This window comes from Chiroxiphia lanceolata, chromosome 4 (assembly GCF_009829145.1).
Source record: "Chiroxiphia lanceolata isolate bChiLan1 chromosome 4, bChiLan1.pri, whole genome shotgun sequence".
Classification (NCBI taxonomy): Eukaryota; Metazoa; Chordata; class Aves; order Passeriformes; family Pipridae; genus Chiroxiphia; species Chiroxiphia lanceolata.
The window spans coordinates 61,619,103-61,639,657 of record NC_045640.1 but is presented as its reverse complement, the minus strand read 5'-3'; the positions used below and the strand labels follow the sequence as shown (position 1 = coordinate 61,639,657).

Sequence of the window (20,555 nt, the reverse complement as noted above, 5' to 3'; positions counted from 1 at the left end):
AAAGCACATGCACTGAGGTTCTGGTAATTCAGTTCTTAGATTAGCACAGCACTTCAATAGAGTACTTTACAGTGCATGTAAGGATAAAGTATACCTGAAGTTCAGTCAATGACAGTAATGGAGTTTCAGCTTATTTAACAGTATGGCTCATGCTCAGGTAACAAAACAAATTCTTAAATTTGCTGCAGGCTCATGCAAATCTTCCATTGCACTGACATTATTATTTCAAGTACAATTCTTAGCATAAAAAATGGGAAGTACCAGTATGAAGTGCAGGTAGACATAGCCTGTGTCTCAGTCCATAATCATTATTCACATAAATGTAGTTTATATATTGAGCCCAATAAAACTGAATCTTTGCAATTAGATAACTGTTTTAATGACAAATTAATTTGAACCAAGTAGATGGTTTTCAGCTTAAAGTGCTTCAAATATAGTGGTATACTATGAAACCATTACAATGCATGACAGTCAAGAGAGTAAGTGTGCCATAGCATTTGCAATTTTAAGTTCTGCAATAATTTCTTAGTGTAACTATGAAATCCTGTCTGAGGTGGGTGTGCTGACACCTTCTATTCTCTGTGTGTATAGGTTGCTGCTTGGTTGGGTTTTTTTATGTCGTTCTGATGGCAACGAAAACATTCATATCCTTTTCCCCTTGCCCCTTCCTCTGCAACCTGTGGGTATCCAGTGCAGGATATGTTTCCTGTCTTGTCTGTCTATTTGAAAATGAGTGCTGTAGTGCTCTTTGTCTCATTTTCCCCTCCCTGCCACTGCTGGGTCTCTTCTACTTGCCCTGGCAGAGCCTTTTGCCTGCTTCCAGCGTGGGCAAGTACAAAACTTGCTGCTCACAGCAGGGACTTCTTCCTGTGTGGAATTCCTCCCCCTCTTCACCGTCGCTTCAGTCCCATTCCATGTCTCCCAGCTCAAGGACCACTGTGCTGTCTAAAATCCTCTTATCAGGACTTCTCGTCCTTCCCACTCCTTCGCGTGTCCTTGAGAACATCAGGCAGACATTGCAACAGGAAGGGTCAGGATGTAATTGGTGAAGTTCATGATAGCATTCCCTCACAGCCTGCTTGTGAGCTGTGAGGGCTGTTTGGTGGGGTGGGAACATCTAGTTTTTTTTCTCATGTGAGATGAGGGCAAGGATCTTTCTAGTTTCATTCTTTCTTTTTTTTTTTTTTTCCTTTGTTCCCCAAAGTAAGTCAGAGGTGAAACTGCACTGTTTTTGTTTCGGATCCTGCTATGCTCAAGTCTAGTGCAGTGATTTTTGAACTGCATGACTGGCAGTTTGGAGAGAGCTGGGTAGCACATTGCTCTTGGGGCATATTGCTTCCATCTGCTCTCTAAAATAAATAATAATAAAATAAATAATAATAAAAAAAGCACTAGTGATCTTGCACTGGTTCCTTGGGACGTTTCGCTGGTTAAGGTTGCAACAGCTGACAGGCGGAGGGGAGCACCCTTCCTGCCTAACAGGGGAAAATGAAATCGAGGGACTGTTTTAGGCTAGATTTAATGTGGACTACATTTTTCATATAGGATTCTTGCCCTTTTATGGAGTGTGTGTGGGAATACAGTCGTGTCTTCTTGTGTTCTGGCTTTTTCTGTGGAGCTTCTCACGGTACTAGCTGATGCCCTGCTTGGGCACCAAGCAGAAGTATTGTTTGGATCTGGCAAACACACTTGCTGTCCCCCTTGCTATGTGGCACAAAAATCACTGAGGCCACAGAGCAAACTGGATGAGGGAGCTGAGCTGATGGGGACTTGTCTCACCCTGCACCTTCACCCCTTACCCTCTCCTCTTACTAAACCTCCCCCTCAAACCTCTTTTGGTTTTGTTTATAATGCGTCATTATTTTCCAGGGTCATCACATCATTTATTCAGGGCTGTTTTGGAGAGAGGGATATGCAGGGTTCAGCAGCAGACCCTGCTGCTTAAGTCTTCATCAGATGTGCCTCGAGTCCAGTTCTGGAGGCTGTCAACACTTTGTTGCTGGTTGTTTTGATGTTGGTTGGTTTTTGGCCACACCACTCTTGTGGGTTGAGTTGGGGGATGTTTTTAACTGCTGTATGATAACTTAAAAGGTAAAATCCTTTTTTTTCTCTCCCTCTGATGTTCTCTTGCAGGTTGTCGACCAGAAGAATTTAGAAGAATGAGAAGGTCACGTCCATCAAGGGGGGATGTCAGCACTGCCTTCCTGGGACTGGAGGACTGAAAAGGAGAAAGGACCGGAATTATTTGATACAGGTTTTTAACTACTGACACAGTGTGCTGTACCCTGGTGGTGGTGGAAGAACAGGACAGTCTCTCCTGCTTGGTTCTGTGGTATCAACACAGTGGGGTCACCATGAATGTGACAAGTTTATTCTCCTTCACCAGCCCAGCAGTGAAGAGGCTGTTGGGATGGAAGCAAGGGGATGAAGAAGAAAAATGGGCAGAGAAAGCTGTTGATGCCTTAGTGAAAAAACTGAAGAAGAAGAAAGGTGCTATGGAAGAGCTGGAAAAAGCGTTGAGCTGTCCTGGTCAGCCCAGCAACTGCGTGACAATTCCTCGTTCCTTGGACGGCAGGCTCCAGGTGTCGCACCGGAAGGGGCTCCCGCATGTCATTTACTGCAGAGTGTGGCGCTGGCCGGACCTGCAGAGCCACCACGAACTGAAACCACTGGAATGCTGCGAGTTTCCCTTCGGCTCGAAACAGAAGGAGGTTTGCATCAATCCCTACCACTACAAGAGGGTAGAGAGTCCTGGTAGGTTCTTCCTTGTTTGTGCCTTTACACCTTATCTGAACAATGCGAAGTGTGGCAATTAATCATGTGACTCATCAGCTTGAATAAGCAAAAGTGGCTGTTTGCACATGTCAGATTCTTCCTCTGCACTTTATCTGGATGGAAGCATTAATGAACAGTTCTCCCTTTCACGTGGTGAATGCCTCACTTGGGTAAATGTTTTATCACTATAGAGAGGTATAGTCTTAGTATAGTCCTGGTATCATCTGGGTGCCCACTATCCCTCAATTAATTTGTTGTTTACTGTACTGTGCAGATCAATGAATTTATATGAAACATTGCAAGGTAACCAAAAAGGATTAATTGCAGTCTGTGCACCAAAACCATTCTGACATTGTAGCAGCAGCAGTACCAGTAGTATTTCCAAATTATTATTTCACTTTATCACTTTTGTTTCTTCATCCCCCAGAAAATAATACTGTATTTAGAATCTCCCACAATTGTTGCCTTTTGGAAAGACTTTGAGTTTAGACAGCAGAATATAACCCCTTCAGTTTAAAGCTTTGATAGCCCTGTTTAATTTTATGTGAAATTTTACTGTCAGCTGTTCTGCAAGTGCAGTTTTCTTACCTGCTACCCTCTGCCTCACTTCTTTTTTTTTAAGGTGCAATCCATTCTCTCTGCCTCCTCCTCAAAGGCCAAACCTCTTTTTGATAACTCTGTGCTTAATTTTACTTAGTGCAAGTTTATTATCAGGGAATACTTCCAGGGGCTAAGATGAGCTGTGCTTGGGTGTATCATCACTAGTCTCCAAGTCTCCCGCTGTTTGTGAGGGCGTAGAGGGAGAGTTGTAGAAATGCACTGCAGGCATGGGTGGACTTTCCTGGTTTAAAAGTGGGAAGTTCATTGCTGTTAGTCATTTCATAAACTGTGAAGCTTTGTGTAGAGTGGCCAGGACACACAGAACTGTGGGGGAAATAAGGTTATTGCAGAATTGTTTTTCTGTGAATGGAAATGGCATTTGTCTTGGATCTACAATGCACAGCGCATATCTCGATGTTAAATATTTCCCTTTGGTGTGTTAGTTTTAACTTGGAAATCATGTGAATGGCAGGGGTAATACCCATAATGTATGTATTTATGCAGCAAAAACTTGAACAAAGGTACTCAGTACTGGAAAAACAGTAAAAACAGTTCCCTTAAAAATTTGAAATTGAGGAAAATTCTTAACAATTTTATTTTAAGTAGAAGTGGAATAGTAAAATAGTCATGTCCTTTCTCTGGTAGCTGTCTTCATATGTTTGCATTAGTTGCTTGCATTCAGTATTCCAAAACACTGAAAATTAGGATTCCTGAAAGACATCTACTTCTGTCAGACTGAGCAACAACTGGGCTCTGACTGTAATGCTAAATTACACGTTCTAACTAATTTTGGTTTAATATTGAAAACAATTACTGAGTTTGAGAACATTCTCATTTGGACCGTTTATACCATATTTAAAAACAAGTATTGTTTTTGTGATTCTTTGTCACGTCAAAGAATCACAAAATCACAGAATTTATTAGATTGGAAAAGACCTCTGGGATCATCAAGTCCAACCTATGACTGAACCACGACCATGTCAACTAGGCCACTAAGTGCCACATCCAGTCTTTTCTTAAACACCCCCACAGACAGTGACTCCACCACCTCCCTGGGCAGCCCATTCCAATGCTTCTTTATGGGAAGAAACTCCTCCTAATGTGCAACCTAAACCTCCCCTAGTGCAGCTTCAGATTATGTTCACATTCATATGTCCACTTCAATGAGGTATGCAAGAGAAAAATAAAACCTTCAAAAGGTATGTAACTAAAATATACCAAGTAGTTTAAGGGGTTGGAAAGCTGGGGTTTGGGTGTTAAGTCATCTTATGAGTTTCGTATTTGGGAAAGTGAGCAAAAGGTTACAAACTGTAAACCCGAATTCTGGATTGCTCTTCAGTTGTATTTGGATGAGATAAAAATCTCTTTGCTTATGTAACTGGGAAAAAAAAATCTGAAACAGTGGCTTAATCAAGTTGGAGACAGTAGAAACAAAATACTTCCCTTTTTGTCCAGAGAATACCCTTCTTCAGGAAAAACCAGCTATTCTTAGTCAATTGCCTAATAGGGAACTGGACAGTTTTCTTGCAAGCATTAGGGCTGTAGTCAGTTTGACAGAGCTGTCAGAAATATTCAGTCCTTCACAAGCTCAAAGTGCTGCTCTAACCATTTAAAATATTCTGGAGGTATCTGCTGACCAGGAGTGAGTGTTCCCTTGTGGCTGGGTGCCCCGTTACACCCGACTCTGGAGGTGCAGTGTCATATGTGTGCTGAAGTTACATCTTGAACCTGTAACACCTTGCCAAAGTGCCACAGTGGGGGTGAAGCCCACTGTGGTTTTACTGAGGTCTCTGGCTGGGTATGTAATGTAGGAGGGTTTTGTATTCAGTCAGCCACAGATCTGCCATCGTTATGAGGGATATTGCACGGAGATGAGTGGGAAAACATGGCTTTTGGAAACAGGTGGTAGCTGAACTCCCATTTGGCTTGGAGAGCTATGCTTCATAACTTCTGACTTCTTTTTTCCTGTCCCTTCCTTGTTCTTGCTGTTCTCCAAGCACGGTCTTTATCTTTGTTTCCTGACAGTCACTCCCAGATTCTGCAAACCGTTTTTCCCCGTTTTTGCCAGGACATTAAAACACCATTATTGCTGCGTAAGTGCTTGTGCTTTGAGATTAATGGGTGGTGGGAATTCATGCATGAGTCACCATTTACAACAGTCTGTGGACTGTGGACAGATACCAAGGTTTGTGTTTCCAAGGCTATCATCGCATGTACTTTCTCTTCACAAAGAGAAATCGGAAGCTCAGATTGCGTGCGATATGTGTTTTGTGTGCAAGGTACATCATGAAATTGTGTCTGTAAGTGACAGCGTGGTCTGTATTTAACTGTTCTGGGCAGAACCAGTTACTGGTGAGCTGATATGTATGATCCATACACAGGATGACATCTATACTTTCACTCTTCTGCTGATTGTCATGTGATTTGTTTCTGTGTTGTGTGAGTTTTGAGGAGTGGATTAGTGGTAAATCCTCAGCTACATGAAGTCAGGTAATGGTCTTTGTTGGGAAATCAGTACTGTGAATGCATCTCAGTTTTCACAGTGCCAGAGGCATGCCTGGATTTTCTGCCTTTATTCCTTATTGCATCCTCACTGTTTAGCTTGAGAAGATAAGCTTGGAAAATATGAAAATTGGCACGCTGTGGTGTGTCTGCTAGCTACAAAACTACACTTGAATCCAAATGAGATTTTTCTGTTGGCCAGGCTAGATAGGAGCTGGTTGTAAATAGTGAGAGAAGGGAGAAAACTATCAACAGTCTCAAACAGGGAATCTCCCAGTGTCCCTGAGCATTGGCTGTGCTGCTGTCCCCACACACAGAGAACATGGCACCTGGCAGGCATGTGGGTGTGACATGATGGGACAAGACTCATGGCTAACTTGACCAGGAGGCTCTGCACAGGCATGGGTGCCCATCTGATCCTGCAGAGAGTTGGTCAGGAAAACTAAACAGACAGAAAACTACTCTTCGGCATGGCTAACTTGGCAAGCTCCGTGCCCTCAGCTCACTCTCTGTGGAGTCAGATGGGGGCACAGCATCATGGGGGCACAAGCTGGGGGTGAGGAAGGGTGGCCTTCCTGTGACACTGTGACACTTGTTCAGCCTGGAATCAGCGAGCTGCCCCTCAGGAGATGGAGACTCTGTGGTGGGATTTGTGGAGCGCTCCTGCTCGCTGTGTTGTGCCAGCACAGCTGTTTGCGTGGCCTTGTGCTGAACTGGATCACAGTCACTTTTTCCCTCCCCTGCTGTGTTATCTTTCAGGCTGATCAGAGCAGCACAGGGGCTTGCCTCCTGCCTGCGGGAACATCTGTACCAACACCCCTGAGGAGGACATCTGGGAAGGAGTGGAGGTGGAGGGAAACACGAGGAGAAAGTAGAGACTCTTTTTGCTGGGATTAGGAATGCAACCTTGTCCTCGAGTGCCAGGAAGAAATATCTCCTCATGTGTTACAGTAGCTCACTGCTGTTCCCTACGCCCCTTGTGTGCAGAATTATTTCTGGAGCAGGGTAGTTAATGGCTTGTCAGACTTCTCCCTTGGCAAGGCAAAGCAGAGCTTTTAATTAAGGAGGGCAAGGTCTAAATTCGATGCCTTTTAAAAGCTGGCATGCTTAGCTGAACTGGTGTGCTTGCTTGGCTGAATCTGCCTTTTCTCCTCAGTTTTAGTTTTGGGTTTAGAGGTACCTGATGGGACTATCCTTAATTATGATCAAGACTTGAGAAATAATTAGGTGTACAGCATACACAGAGGCTGTGAGGAAAAACCAGACACGATGTTTCTCATCTCCCTGAAAAGGCCATGAAGACCTCTCAGGTTTTGCAGGAGAATCTGTGAACTGACGTTTGGAAGTCGTTCCTGAGACACTTCCTTCCCTTCTTTTATCCTTAGGTTTCTGTGGAGACACAGCCTCTGTTCTTGTCTCTGTCCTCAGTTATGTCTGTGGGATCAGATGAAAGATGTTATCCAGAATGCAGGGGGGAAAAATGTCTATTTTTAAGCCTGGATTCTGTTTGTTCTAACTGCAGAACAAAAGAAATGGCATAGGGAACAGGGAGGATGAAGAGGTGCTTAAACTGACACTGCTATTAAAAATAATAATAATAAATCACACCTCTGATGTGGCTATAGGGGAGGAGGTTCAGTTCTTTTGCCTTAGCTAAAAGGAAAGAAGGAAAATGGAGAAACTGAATATTTAATTTTCTTAAACGGTGAACACCAGCTCCCCTCTGTTCCATGTGATGCAGAATTGTGTTTGCCTCTACTAAGCGTCCTTGCCCATCAGCCTGCTAGTTTTTGAATTTATAATATGTTACGAAGGAGGCAAAAGAGGAATTAACTTCTCTTTTATGTTTAATGTGTGGAAATGGTTAAAGGTGCAGAGTGTTTCTCTAAATGGTTACCCCCACCCCAGGTGTTGTCGCCTGAGAGTGTCCAGAGGCTGCTGATACCTTCTCAGGGGTCAGGCTTGGGAAAAACTTGTTCTTTATTGATCTGGATGAGCTTAAACCTGCCATGGGAAATGCAGTGGTTAACTTTTCGATACTCATTTGTGGAGGTGCTTACAGGTGCCCCGCTGTGCTTGAAGGGTGAAGTGCTGGGGGTACTAAAACTGGTCAGTCCAGAAGCAGATGATCTGACATATTCTGGCTGGGTTGACCAGCCCATTAGTGCAGACACTTGGAGGCAAAAAACAACTACAATGGTCCATTTTTTTTTTCTTTTGCAATAAGGTGTAGATAAAAAAGACTGGATAACTTTCCTCAGTTAAGCTTCTTTCTTCAGAGAGCTGGCTGCAGACTGCTCTACATTGAGGGGCTTTATGAAGCTGATGGTGCCATTGTTCCTCCCAAACCAGGGGGCAAGCAGTGGTTGTTTTTTCGTGATGAAGACAAATAACAGTTGAATTTTCAATTCTGCCTCAAGATTGTGATGTTCCTCTCCATTATAACATTAATTCAAAGTGTGTGTCTGCTTCAGCAAGCTTGTTTTTTGGCCAGAAACATTTTACCTATGTGTACATCTGCTTTTTGCCACAAGAACAGGCCAGGTCCCCAGGCTCTGAGGAGAGTGGTAGGTGTGTTATGCTGTTTTTGCCACAAGAACAGGCCAGGTCCCCAGGCTCTGAGGAGAGTGGTAGGTGTGTTATGCTGTTTTTGCTCTTGGTGTGGACTCCCTGCCTATGACTTTAACCTGATTATTTTCATATTTGTCTTTGATCTCCTCTGCTCTTTGCTCTTAAGTGTTTCTCTGTAAGGCAGCACACCTACTGCAGGCACCAGGGGTGCAGAAAGAAACTTGAAATGGTGGAAATCCTGGATGAGGCAGATTTAAACTCATGTGGTCCTTGAATATTCCCCTGTACAGCACTGCAGCTCTGGTCCTCAGTGAAAGAGCAGTAAGGCATGCTTAATGGAGCTTTCTAATACCATTTGAAATCACATAGGTGTTTGATTGTGTGCGTTGGTCTGGTCATTATTGTGAGCACTCACTCTCTAGGTGTACTTTACTGAAAAATGAAACGGGTCATTTAAGCATCCCCGTCTCATCCCCCTAGGATCATGACACATAAAAATAATATTCCCAAACGGTGCCTAGATGGGGGAAATTCAGAAGAGGATCCTTAAAAACCCACCATGGTGTACTCTCACTGCACTTCAGACCTGAAGTCACCTGTTGGATCACCGATGCTGCTTTCAGCAAGCAACAGGGTTCAAACCCAGCTCCTGGAACTGTCAATTTTCAGGTGCTGCAAGTCTGTCCTGAGCAAGTTTGGAGCCAGCAGAGAAAATCTGGGAGTAAGTGGCAAATCCCTTTGGGACCACGAGCTTGCCTGGCTGCTTGCTTAGTGGCTCCCACCCCCCACTACCTGGGCAAAGGGAGGAGACAGCATGAGAGCCTCCATGCTGTTTCCAGTCAGGTGGAAGAGCTGTGATGGCCCAGGAGCAGCTACTGGCATGGCTCCCACAGCACCAGGCCTGTTAGAGGATAATGTTGGCAGTGCCAGGCATCCTGAAGAAAAGGGGAGAGGGACAGATGAAAGGGAAGCTGCTCCAATGGTGTAAGGGAGGGCAAAAATTGGTGCATCCCTTCCGGGTTTTAATATGTAGAACCAAGTTAGAAAAATCCTTGTTCCTGTGTGATTCCCATAGCAAGATTTCTGCACCTCTGTGGGCTGGGGGTGAGGGAGCAGAGTGTGATTGCTGAGAGGTTTTGCTGTAGGGCCATGTAACGCCGCTCTTGGGTGTGACTTTAAAAATAGCATTGCTACAACAGGTGGGCACAATTATAGGATGGTTTCCCAAAATAGCAAAAGCAACTGTCAGTTTGCTTGGCAAGCAGTATAAAACTTCCTTCATTTTGGCTTTGCAGAATTCAGTTCTAAAATTCCCCACCCGAGCTGACCTGGTGGAGAGGAATTGAAATAGGGAGGTGAAAGGAGAGAATGGTCCAACAGCAGGGCTTTCCTTGTCTAACCTCACCACGTGTCAGAAAAATAAGCAACAATAAAGGGATAAAACTTGTCAAGAAAGATGTGGTTTTGTCCCTTTTTTGTGTGTGTTTTCTTTCTTTAAAATTAACCAGATACAGATGTTTCTTCTGACTTGAAAGACCAGACTCCCAAGTTTTAACCTCCTCAGTAGGATGGTGACTGTGGCTTTCGTACAGGTAATTTGAACTCTGGTCTGTGTAAATGTCTGAGTTAATATACACTATCACTGTGACTTCCTCCTGTATCAGGACTGCTTCTCCACCAAATCTGCTTACAGAGACTCCTTCACTAATGTGCATACAATTAGCACTAAATTCTGAACCTGACCTTGACAAATGTCAGTCTAATCAAAACGTTAGCTTATCAGAGCATCCGCAAATAAAATCTAATGTTAGCTGAATATTGTAATGCAGGAAATGTACTAATATTGCTTGCCAAATGCATTTAGACCAGATGTCTGATGTAAAAGTAATGTCAGTAAAGTAACAACTGTTTTGCCTTTTTTTTTAAATACAGTCTTCAGTTGTAACTATGTAAAAGGACAGATCAGGCTGTGGGGTCTCCTGAAACTGCAAAATAAAATTAGGAGTTGAGAAAACAGGACAGCTCTCGGCTTTCTCCTGGAATAGAAACTTTGACATGTTTGTCCACCTGTCACCCAAACACAGGTTGCTGAATAGCTATTATTGAGCTTTTTCATGTGAAATTACTATAACAGAGGTTTGGAGCAAAAGTCTGAAAGACTGGAATTTCTCCTTTTGAGAAAACAACAAAGCAAAGCTGTGATACCACAGCCAAGGTGTTAGTGGAACAGCATAAAGTAGTTTGATCCTCAGAGATTGCTTTTGACACAATTCTTACTAATTTTTTATTTTTAGCCAAGAATAAACTCTATCCTAAGTGTAGTCTTTGTATATGAGAACTTGTCATCTGGTCAAAGAATAACCAGTTTTGCCAGGTTTTGTTTTAGGCAACATGAGAAAACATAATGGCATTAAAAATTTTTTTCTGCATAGTGTTTTACTGTTTACAAGCAAGATCTTGGCATGCCCTGGCAGTCAGCATGCTTCAGTGACTCTCTAGTGCTGCAGACAGCAAGCAAAACTAAGCACGTTCAGCTGAGCATATGCTGGTACCTGCTCTGTTCCCACCGTGGGACTGGAGAGCTCATCAGGATGCCACAGCCAGCTTCAGCTGCTGTGACCTCAAAGGCAGGAAATGAAGCTAGGAGTCTTCAGGAGGGTTGAAATTTGTTAGTTTAACACAGCTGCTGGCTTTTGTTGTTTGGTTTTGCGTTTTTTTTTTCCTTCTCCTAATTCTTCATTTTTTCTTACAGCTGTGTCTTTGCAGGATTTTCTCTCTAGAGCATGGAGAACCACAAGTTCCTCCTCTGACCATGTTTTTATACCCATTTCCAGATAGCGTGAGCTGATGTGTAAGGATTTCCCTCCTTCCCAACTTGCAGTTTTAGTTTTCTAGCAAATCATATGTGGCTTTGCATAAATTCCTATGAAAATGCAGCTATATGATGGTTGGAAATCTAAGTGCATTGTCTGATGGTAGTGCTGTCAGGTCTTCATTAGCACCAAGGGCCCTGTTGTTGGACAAACCCTTTTACAGAATATATGTCAACCAAGTCATCATGATTTTTAAGAGCAAAAAGTGCAGCAGCAATTGCTTATATCTTTTTTTTTTTCATAGAGAAACTTTTAAAAAAAGAAGTTATATTCATAAATTGGAGACTCTCTGTTTGGTAAAATCATTATCTCTGGAATGTGAAAATAGAACAACAGAAAAAGAAGACCAAAGAAATCTTCACTTTTAGGACAGCACACCTGTTAGTTTTCTGAAGAAGAGCAGGGTGACATGCTGGAGATAAAAAGAGTAGAGATCAGTAGCTTTCTTCAAAGGCCACCATTACATTTTCATGAAAGAATTTCTTCCTTGGTGTGGTTAGTCAGAACACTTATCTGAACAGCCAGGTTGTCCTAGGTCTATCTTCTATATTTTTGGCATTTTTGGCTCTTAGATGAAATAGCCCTGTGGGTGAAATTGCCCTGTAGCTCTAATTTCTTTAACACAGCTCTGCTTGTTTGGTGCAGGCATACTTGGTAATATTTGCATGGCAAAAACAAGCTACCCAATTCCCAGGCTGTCTTGACAGACACGGGATCTCAGCTACAGTTCCACAAACATACCCATCCTGCCTTCCACGTGGTTTATCTTCCTCTTTTTTACTAGTAATAGTACTGCTTGTAATCATGTATTAACTCTCAAATCCAAGTCCACATTGACAGAGAAGCTTGGGAGCAAAATTTAGCCACAGTGTAGCACATAAAACCTTTTAATCCGGTGTTTGAAGAATTACAGAAATCAAGCTGTCGGATGACTTGTGGTTCTACTCCATTAATTTTAATGAGATTGAGTTCGCAAATCTGTTACAGTAGCTTTTTAAGACAGCAGTGTATTCAATAATATGTTTCCTTTAAATGTATGCATCCCTACTGATGATAATTAAAAAATTAATTTCTTTTTATTATATCTGTGTTCCCTTCCGCTGAAGAGGGTAAAGAGGAAGGGAGGCCTTGTGTCTGCAAATGGTTAGAGGCACATCCTGCAGAGATCTGCACAGCAAAAGATGTGCACTGCTTCACTATTTTATAGCAACAGGTGTGCTGGCTTAGCACTGAGTAACTCTCTCATGCTTTCTCCCCTTCAATTATACCTCTTCCTGGAGCTGGCAGCTGCAGCAGAGATCAGCCTCCTCCCTTGCTGTACTGAGCCTCAGTAATTTGTTATTCCATATGGCTGAGGTCTGCAACCTGACCAGAAGCTCAGTGCCTTGCACAGGGGCGAGGGGAGCAAGAGGGGTGTGCATCCCCCTTTATGGTTTGAACTCCTGGCTGCCTTCCATGAGAAGGGCCCAGCCCCTGCTCATGTCTTCACTCCTGAGTGAACAGCGCTCAAATTAACTCCTTTGTGACTCCGGTAGGAGCAGCTTCCCTGCAATAAAGCCTGTGAGCTGCAGAGAGATCAGGGTATGGCAGTGAGTGACTGCCTTGGAGTTGGACTAACTGGAGTACTGATGTCCCAGGTGATGTGGCCTTTCAGGGTTTTTTCCTCCTTGTTTAAAGTTGTGTGTGTGCAGGGAGGATGTGAATTAGGGGCAGCACTCAAAGTAAATTCTGCAATGATATTTTTGAGCCTATTTGTGCTGTATCAATACCAGTTGTATTCTTTTTCCCCTTTCCCTCTTTTCCGTGTGTATTTTGAAGAAGTTGGCATTTAATCACTGGAGGTTGAAGTAGTTGGACAAAAAGCATAGGTTGGCAAGAAGGAGACTTGGGAAGAGGAGACTTGTTTTTATTTCAAGTCCTTCTAAACTTCTCCAGCGGTTCTGCCCAACAGGAGAAAACATGTATATATATACCTTGGGAAAATCTGGCACTGCATTAATTTAATTACAGAAAACATACAGAAAATATCCTGTTCTCCTGCTATTTTAAAATGCTGTAAATCATGTGGCTTCCTCTGATGTCATGTGTGTCATTGTTTAATGTGAGGTAGAGGATGGGAAAGGTAGGTGATGTGCTTTCTGTACAAATTAACTTCAGAAAAGTTAATGGTTTGACCTTCATCCATAGCAAAGGAAGAGATAGGAAAGCTGTGTTTTTAATGCTTGGAAAAGTAAGGAGGAATCATAAAGACAGGAAAAGGAAAATACATTTTAACACATGATCTCATTGTTGCTTTTTTCACTGGCTAATTTATTAGCCCAGCAAATGTTGACTATGATGATTAAATAGTGCTTGACCTAGCTGCAAAAAGACTGTTAGGTTTAACAGAAAAAGCATAATTCTGAGAGACCCTAATGTTCAGAGAGCTTGGCTTTGACATGTTGTGAATCAGGGGATTTGTGATGTCCACCTGAATGTTGGGTAACTTTTTTTTTTAATGGCCTTTTCCAGTGGCATGTGAGAATAGTTGTGTTGGAGGCAAGAAACAGTCTGCACAGCTGAGGGAGATGCAGTTTGTCCTGTTGGAATTTCAGTGAAATTGTTCTTAGAAATGGAGACATCAGATTAAGTCTTTGAAACCTGCTTCTGACTCTAACAGGCAGCCTTAATTGCAGTAGGGAGGGTTGGGGTTTTTTAAGTGTATGCTCAATAAAGATTTCTGGGATCTGACTTCTCATGCATTAATGCCACTAGCAGAAAAAATGGTGGCTTAATTTCTCTCTTAGGCATATGCAGAAAGAAAGAGCAAAGGAAACCCGCTCCTTTTTTTTTTTTTTTAGTTAATCTGTGATTTTAGGAATAGAGAGTGAGTTTTCTGTGTGACATACATTTGTGTCGATTTTAAACATGGATCTAGACCTCAGATAGACCTGGACTATGTGTAGAGCAGTATCCCGATGTTCTTGGACTTCAGGACACTTAAGTAAATATCTAAATGCTTCTGTAATAGCAAAGTGCTGGAAGAGTAAAGATGCCCTGGTGTCCTGGAAGAACCTGTTTCTCTTGTCAAGAAAATGTTGGGATTTGTTTTCTGTTTTGTTTGTTTTTTTTTTAGTTGGTAATTTAGTTTGCAATTCAGCCTTTTAATGAAGCAATTGTCTCCAAAACATCTTAATTTGAGTGATAGTTATGTCTGTATAGGCTTGTTGTGTATAAATGCTCCTGTTCTTCTTCTGTGTGCCCAGGTGTTGGGGCCATGGCAGGAGTCTCAGGGAGAGAGGATGGTAGCTTTGGCTTGCTTTTCCTGGTTTTTGTTGGTTTTTTGGCACCCTCCCTTGAAGGCAGGCTATCCAGGGGGGATTTCTTGCAGTCCTAGTCAGTGAAGGAGCTGGGAAACAGAGTTGCCAAAGAGCGAAGATATGAAGAGGAATAGCTTTTTTATTTCTCTTCCACTACTCTGTGCATGGATCTCCCTCTCCCAGCCCTTGCCTCTCCTCTTCTCCCTGTCACCCAGAAATCTCTAGCTTTTAATCCTCCAGTTAGCTTGGACTTTGCTGTGAGGCATTCCAGGATAGAAGCTGAGGCACTGGAAAAAGAGTTGATTCTTTTATCTTAGTGTATCTGGTATCATGTTCATATTCCCAGTTTAAAAGAGACCTTTGTTTCTCCACTGGTGAGAAGGCTTCTGAAGTGTGGTGAGACTCGTAGCTTCTGATGTTTCTCTGATCCCACAGTAGCATACAGTTGCAGCTCAATTGCTGCTCAGTTGGTTCTTCTGAACTACATAGTTTTGTTTAAATTGCACACTTTGTAAGCTGACTTGAAGAGTTAATAACCGTTTTAATAGTGACTTGTAAGAACATAGTCCAGGTTAAAAATAAAATTCCAGCTGTTGGGACCAGACGGAGTTCAAGGCCTGTTAGTATTGTCTTGAGAAAAAAAATACCTGTTCTTATTAACAAGGGTTTGGGTTATGGGCCATTATGTCATCAGTGGGATCGTGTCACCCCCGTAACGCGCTCACTTCCCAGCACTTCTTCGTGCGAGTAAAACTGGAAGACAGAACTGTGGTTTGTTCTTGGCTCTTCTTTGCTGGCCCTCTGTGCAAACAAGCTCCCATCTGGCAGACCAGGTATCCAGCACGATCGCTATGAATTCGAGCTATGCAGTAACCGGATGTAAGGAAGAGCTCTTGCTTAGACACGTGCCCCTAGATTTGACTACCTTGTTTTTAAGACAGATGTGAATATGCCGCAGGGGAGGAAGAATGTGGGATCTTTTTTTTCCCTATATAGCCTTCAGAACTGAGTCTCTAACACTGTGGCTTTTCTCTGTTTCTCCCTTTCCAGTCCTTCCTCCAGTGCTGGTTCCAAGGCACAGCGAGTACAACCCCCAGCACAGCCTCCTGGCGCAATTCCGCAACCTGGGACAAAACGAGCCCCACATGCCGCACAACGCTACTTTCCCGGACTCTTTTCAGCAACCCAATAGCCACCCGTTCCCCCACTCGCCCAACAGCAGCTATCCAAACTCTCCTGGAAGCAGCAGTAGCACCTATCCACATTCTCCAGCCAGCTCAGACCCAGGAAGTCCTTTTCAGATGCCAGGTACAGTCAACTTTTGTTCCCCTTCAGAAAGGAGAAGGTGGTTGGACATCACTGGTATCATGGCTTTTTTGCTTATTAATACCAAATTATCAGCTAACTCTTGTGTTCAATAGCAAGCTGAGAGATGTAAGGTAATAAAGACTATAATCTCTTTGTCTGGTAATAATATCGATGGTTTTAATATTATGCCTCTTTCAAACACAGTTAAACCAGTACAGTAAGACTCTTGTGGGGTGGGGAGAGGGATTCAAAATGTTTTGGGGACCAGTTCAGCAGTTTAGCACACAAAGCTTAGTGTGTTTAATGCACCAGAAGTGTAATGCTAGAGATCACTCTTGCTTAAGAGAGAGATCATCATACCTTCAGCACAAAGCTTTAGTTCTGCAGAAAAAGGATATTTCCCAAGGTGATCATGTTATTGCTACTTGATAACAATTTCTTCACACAGTGATGTAATTTCAAGATGCAAGTATACTTCAGCTGAAAAACAAGCCCTTAAAAGAAATCTTCAGGCTGTTTTGCTAGCTAAACTCAGAGAAATAACAACCTTTCTTTGTTCACTGGTGTCTGTAGAAAATCCTGTAAAACTGTCTTTTTTTGGTCTTTACGAGGGGGTTGATAAAAATACTGCAGATGCAGTTTGTGGCAGATTTCTTGATTTAAATGCTGGGGGAAGGACTCAGTACAAATGCTTACTGTTGTTGTTTGCCTGTTTTCTTCAGGGGCTGAGGGAGGGCGTGTGTAAATAAAGCAGCAGACTTGTGAAAATCTGTTTCCTATTACATGAAATTAACTTCCATGGATTTCTGATGTTGATAGTTGCTTCTCTTTCAAATTTTCCTCTCCCGAGTGAAGACTACTGAATTTGCAGAGGCTGAAAGAAAGGAGTTTGTATTGGCTTTTCTAAAAAATGTGAGAAATTGCCATGAAAAGAGCTGTCTTTTTTTTTTTAATTATTATTATTTTTTAATATGGTTGGTGTGGTTGGGGCTCTTCCAGCAGAGATAAAGACCTAACAGGGTCTTCCTGAATGCTGGCCTGTGGAAGTTCACTTGATCTTTGAGGGTCTGTTCTGTCCACATGCCCATAATGTCAGCAGCTGCAGTGAAGAAATTGAGTTAGAGGAGAGGTCAGGACACTGATGTCCTTGATGTCCGTCAAGGACAGATACAGTTGTCCGCCTTGCATTAATGAGGAAAGTGCCTGGCTTTTGGAAAATACAAAAAAAAAAAAAAGAGAGAAGGAAAACAGTTATCCAGAGGGCTTGAAAACTTTCTAGATACTGGGTGATTTGTTGCCTGTGGCCTTAGAATCCTGTGCATCACTCACATTATGTTTGCACACACACAAACCATTAAGGCTTAGTAAAACATGAGACTCAAAATCAAGTGCAGTCTGTTAAGCTTTTAATGCAGCCCTGTTGTCATCTGTCTTTCTCTGCTGCTTTCTCATCCAACTGAGGGTATTCAAGTAAGGGAATTAGCAAAGTACCTGCCAGCATTAGATGTAAAGCTCTGAACAAAATACCTTCTAAACAATAAGTAGTTAATAAATTTCATGAACATTTCTTTTCTTAAAAAATACATTAAAAACAAAAACAAAACCACCACTCCACAAAAAAAAAAAAAAAACAAAAACAAAACTTACAAAGCATTCTCCTGCCTTTTGTTGATGCTAATTTAGTTTTCAGAGTTTTGGAGGCCCCTGTGATTATTTGCTGTGGTGGTTTGCAATCCATACTCTCAGTAATGGAAGTAAACGTGGGATGAGCAGCAGCCGTGTTCACCAGATAGCACAGTGGTAACCTAATCTCAGCTTCTGCAGCACAAGCAAGGGTTTCTCTCTCTTGCATATACCTCTGTGCAGTTGATTTGGAGGAGAGAGTCCCCTGGTGTATTGGGAAATGGTGACATTGGCAGCTTCTTGTAGCTTCTAAGAAACCTTTTGGGAAGCTTTCCCAGAAGTGGGATATGCAGCTGAAGGGCAATGTTGAGTACCTGGCTGGGATGCTTCAAATAGGGCTGAAAGCAGCATGTTAGTGAGTACAGTCATTGTACAAGGGATAGGTTTGTGCTAGTGATTCAGTTCTGAATGGGACCATGCAGAGACACTGACAAATAAATCCCAGACCCAGACAGCTGCTTCTGTAGAATTTGGGTTCCTGAACACTTTCTACTGTTCCCAGTCTAGGGAAACAGAGCTAATACTCTGAACTGACAATAAGTTCCTGGATATATCTGGGATGTTTGCATACTTTGCTGGTGGAATTGTGTTGGAAACAGAAAAGTTCATACTGAAAGTTTTCTGCTCCAACTTCTGTTCACATTTACCATAATTATCTACTTGTGGCTGGGTCCTGAGACCTCTCTGTGCCTTAATGTCTGTATGACACTTTCAACCTGCAAAATCATGGGCTGGAAACACAGCTGAGCTTTCTTTTGTGGCTTTATGTGGGGATGAAGTGACTTGTTTTTACCGCAGTTGTGATTAATATGCACAGTAATTCTTTGCTTTCCTGATTCAAGGTCCATGATTGCTTTTTCAGATTTCTGGTGGGTGGAAGTTTATAGCTGAGTCAGGCTGGAAGCATTTCCAAGCTAAAACTGTTTATGTGGATATGTAGATATTCTCTGAAGAGAGGAAAGGACTCGTGTATCTCTGCCTTTTCTATATTTAGCTGATACTCCCCCTCCTGCCTACCTGCCTCCGGAAGATCAGATGACACACGATACCTCCCAGCCGATGGATACCAACATGATGGCACCTGCAATTCCCCCTGACATACACAGAGGAGGTAAAAACACTTCTCCCTTTTTGTTTTCTGCTTCACTTCTTAAGAGTGAAGAACCTTCAGAGCTTATCAGTGATAACTGAGTTGTAATTTTGGATGGACGTTGTTCATGGACATTTTCATCTGTAGAAAAGAAAAAACCCAGCCATGTAATTTTTTTTATGTTGTTGGAAGGGATGAAATAATGAAGCTGGAGATTATTTATAAATGTAAATATTTATTTACAACAGGAAGCTATCCCATGACTCTTTAAAAATGTAAAATATATGGGGTTTATTACTTTCTTACTCCCAACCAACTCAACAGCTAAAGTAGTTTTATGTTTTCTATTGGGAACTTCCACTAATCTCTGATCAGAAAGAATTCCTATGATGCTGCACTTTTCTGCATGTAATACTGAGCTTACACATGGGTAAGGAAGGGAATCTCTTTCTCTCTTATGATTACATTGATTTATTGGAACAATGCAGCTGATGCTATATAAAGCCTACTGAATTCTGGATGACAGTAGATATAGTCAAGGATAGGTCTCCAAGCAGAGACTGGATCAGAGGATGGATGCTAATACTGATCAGAGAATGGATGCTAATACTGTCAGTTTTGTAAATGCCCAGAGACATGTTACATGGGCAACTGGAATATCTGTGTTTTTTCCTCTGAGGGAGTACATCTTATAAAATTGTGCTTTTTTGTTATGTTTTTGTCCTGAATTCTAAACTTCAGTCCTTGAAGAGTATGCTCTGCTTTTAATAAGTTACCCTTTTCCTGGTTATAAGGGCGTTTGAATTTTTTTGTATTTTGTTTTGTTCCACACTCTCTTCCCATTTTTCTTTCATCTTTGAGTCATGCAGTGATAACTCTTGGTTCAGAATGCAGAGTTGTCTGCCCTAGGTGTGGCATTGCTACAGACTTTAAAAATCTGTACTTAAAAAAAAACAAACCTATTGCTTTATGTACTGTGACACAGATATCTTTTTACACATTGCTCTTTAAAGCCTTCGCAGCCAGCCGTGACTGCTGAGTAAAGGATTTAGTGCATTCATCACATTGTGAGAAATGGCCCCTTTAGAGAACACATGAGCTTACACAGTTGTGGCCCATGCCAAGAAAGAGCAGCAAGCTGGAATGCTGTGCCAGAATGATTATCAAGATCACAAGCATATGAACAATTTAACTGTTGTGTTTTGGAATTTTTTGTTCCTTTTTTTTTTTTTCAGTACTTGTTTTGCTGCTCCTCTTAATGTCCGGTTTCAGGAAGTATATTTGCCCTCTTTGAACAATTTGGATAGCTTTTGTGTTAACCTATTTACTCTCTCCTTGGAATGAGCTTTACATGTGATAAACCTCATCTGTAGCATTTCCACTTTTTGCAGATCCAGTACACTCTGTGTGTGTATGAATAGTTTTTCAGGAATTTGGGGTCTAACTGCAAACCTTTGCATGTGTCCCTCTCCCAGTATGCACAAGTACCATGGAATTCCTCTATTACATGAGAGTTGATAAAGAGAAAAGGGTTTACATTTTTCTTCTTGCTTTTCAGCATTCAACCATTTCAAAATAAAAATTGTGTCTATTAGCATTATCCCCTCCTAGTAGTTTAGTAAAATGGATTTTCATCTCTGTCCCTTCATTAAAAAAAACCACCAGCCTTTTTTATACCTTCTCATGTATATTATTCATATATGTAAGCTGTGACTGTAGTACTCTGAAAAAAAATCTGCTGCAGGTTGTGAAAGAAGAGTTTTTGCTGTGAACTTACTGCACCATTTTTTGCTGCAAACTTTTTAGGAGCTTGTTCTTTATGGTGATTTGTTAGTCTTAAGAGATTTGATTTAA

At 42.1% G+C, this 20,555-nt stretch overlaps 1 protein-coding gene across 5 annotated transcripts in view; it reads left to right on the top strand.

The window, feature by feature from the left end:
• Window positions 1–20,555, top strand: part of SMAD1 (SMAD family member 1) — a 48,881-nt gene that overhangs the window by 21,009 nt on the left and 7,317 nt on the right. For all 5 annotated transcript variants that reach the window (XM_032686352.1, XM_032686355.1, XM_032686353.1 and 2 more), the window contains exons 2-4: window positions 2,134–2,754; window positions 15,671–15,928; window positions 18,606–18,722. In XM_032686352.1, coding sequence (XP_032542243.1) covers window positions 2,355–2,754; window positions 15,671–15,928; window positions 18,606–18,722 — 775 coding nt within the window. In that variant the 5' untranslated portion in view covers window positions 2,134–2,354. The remainder of the gene's footprint in view (window positions 1–2,133; window positions 2,755–15,670; window positions 15,929–18,605; window positions 18,723–20,555) is intronic.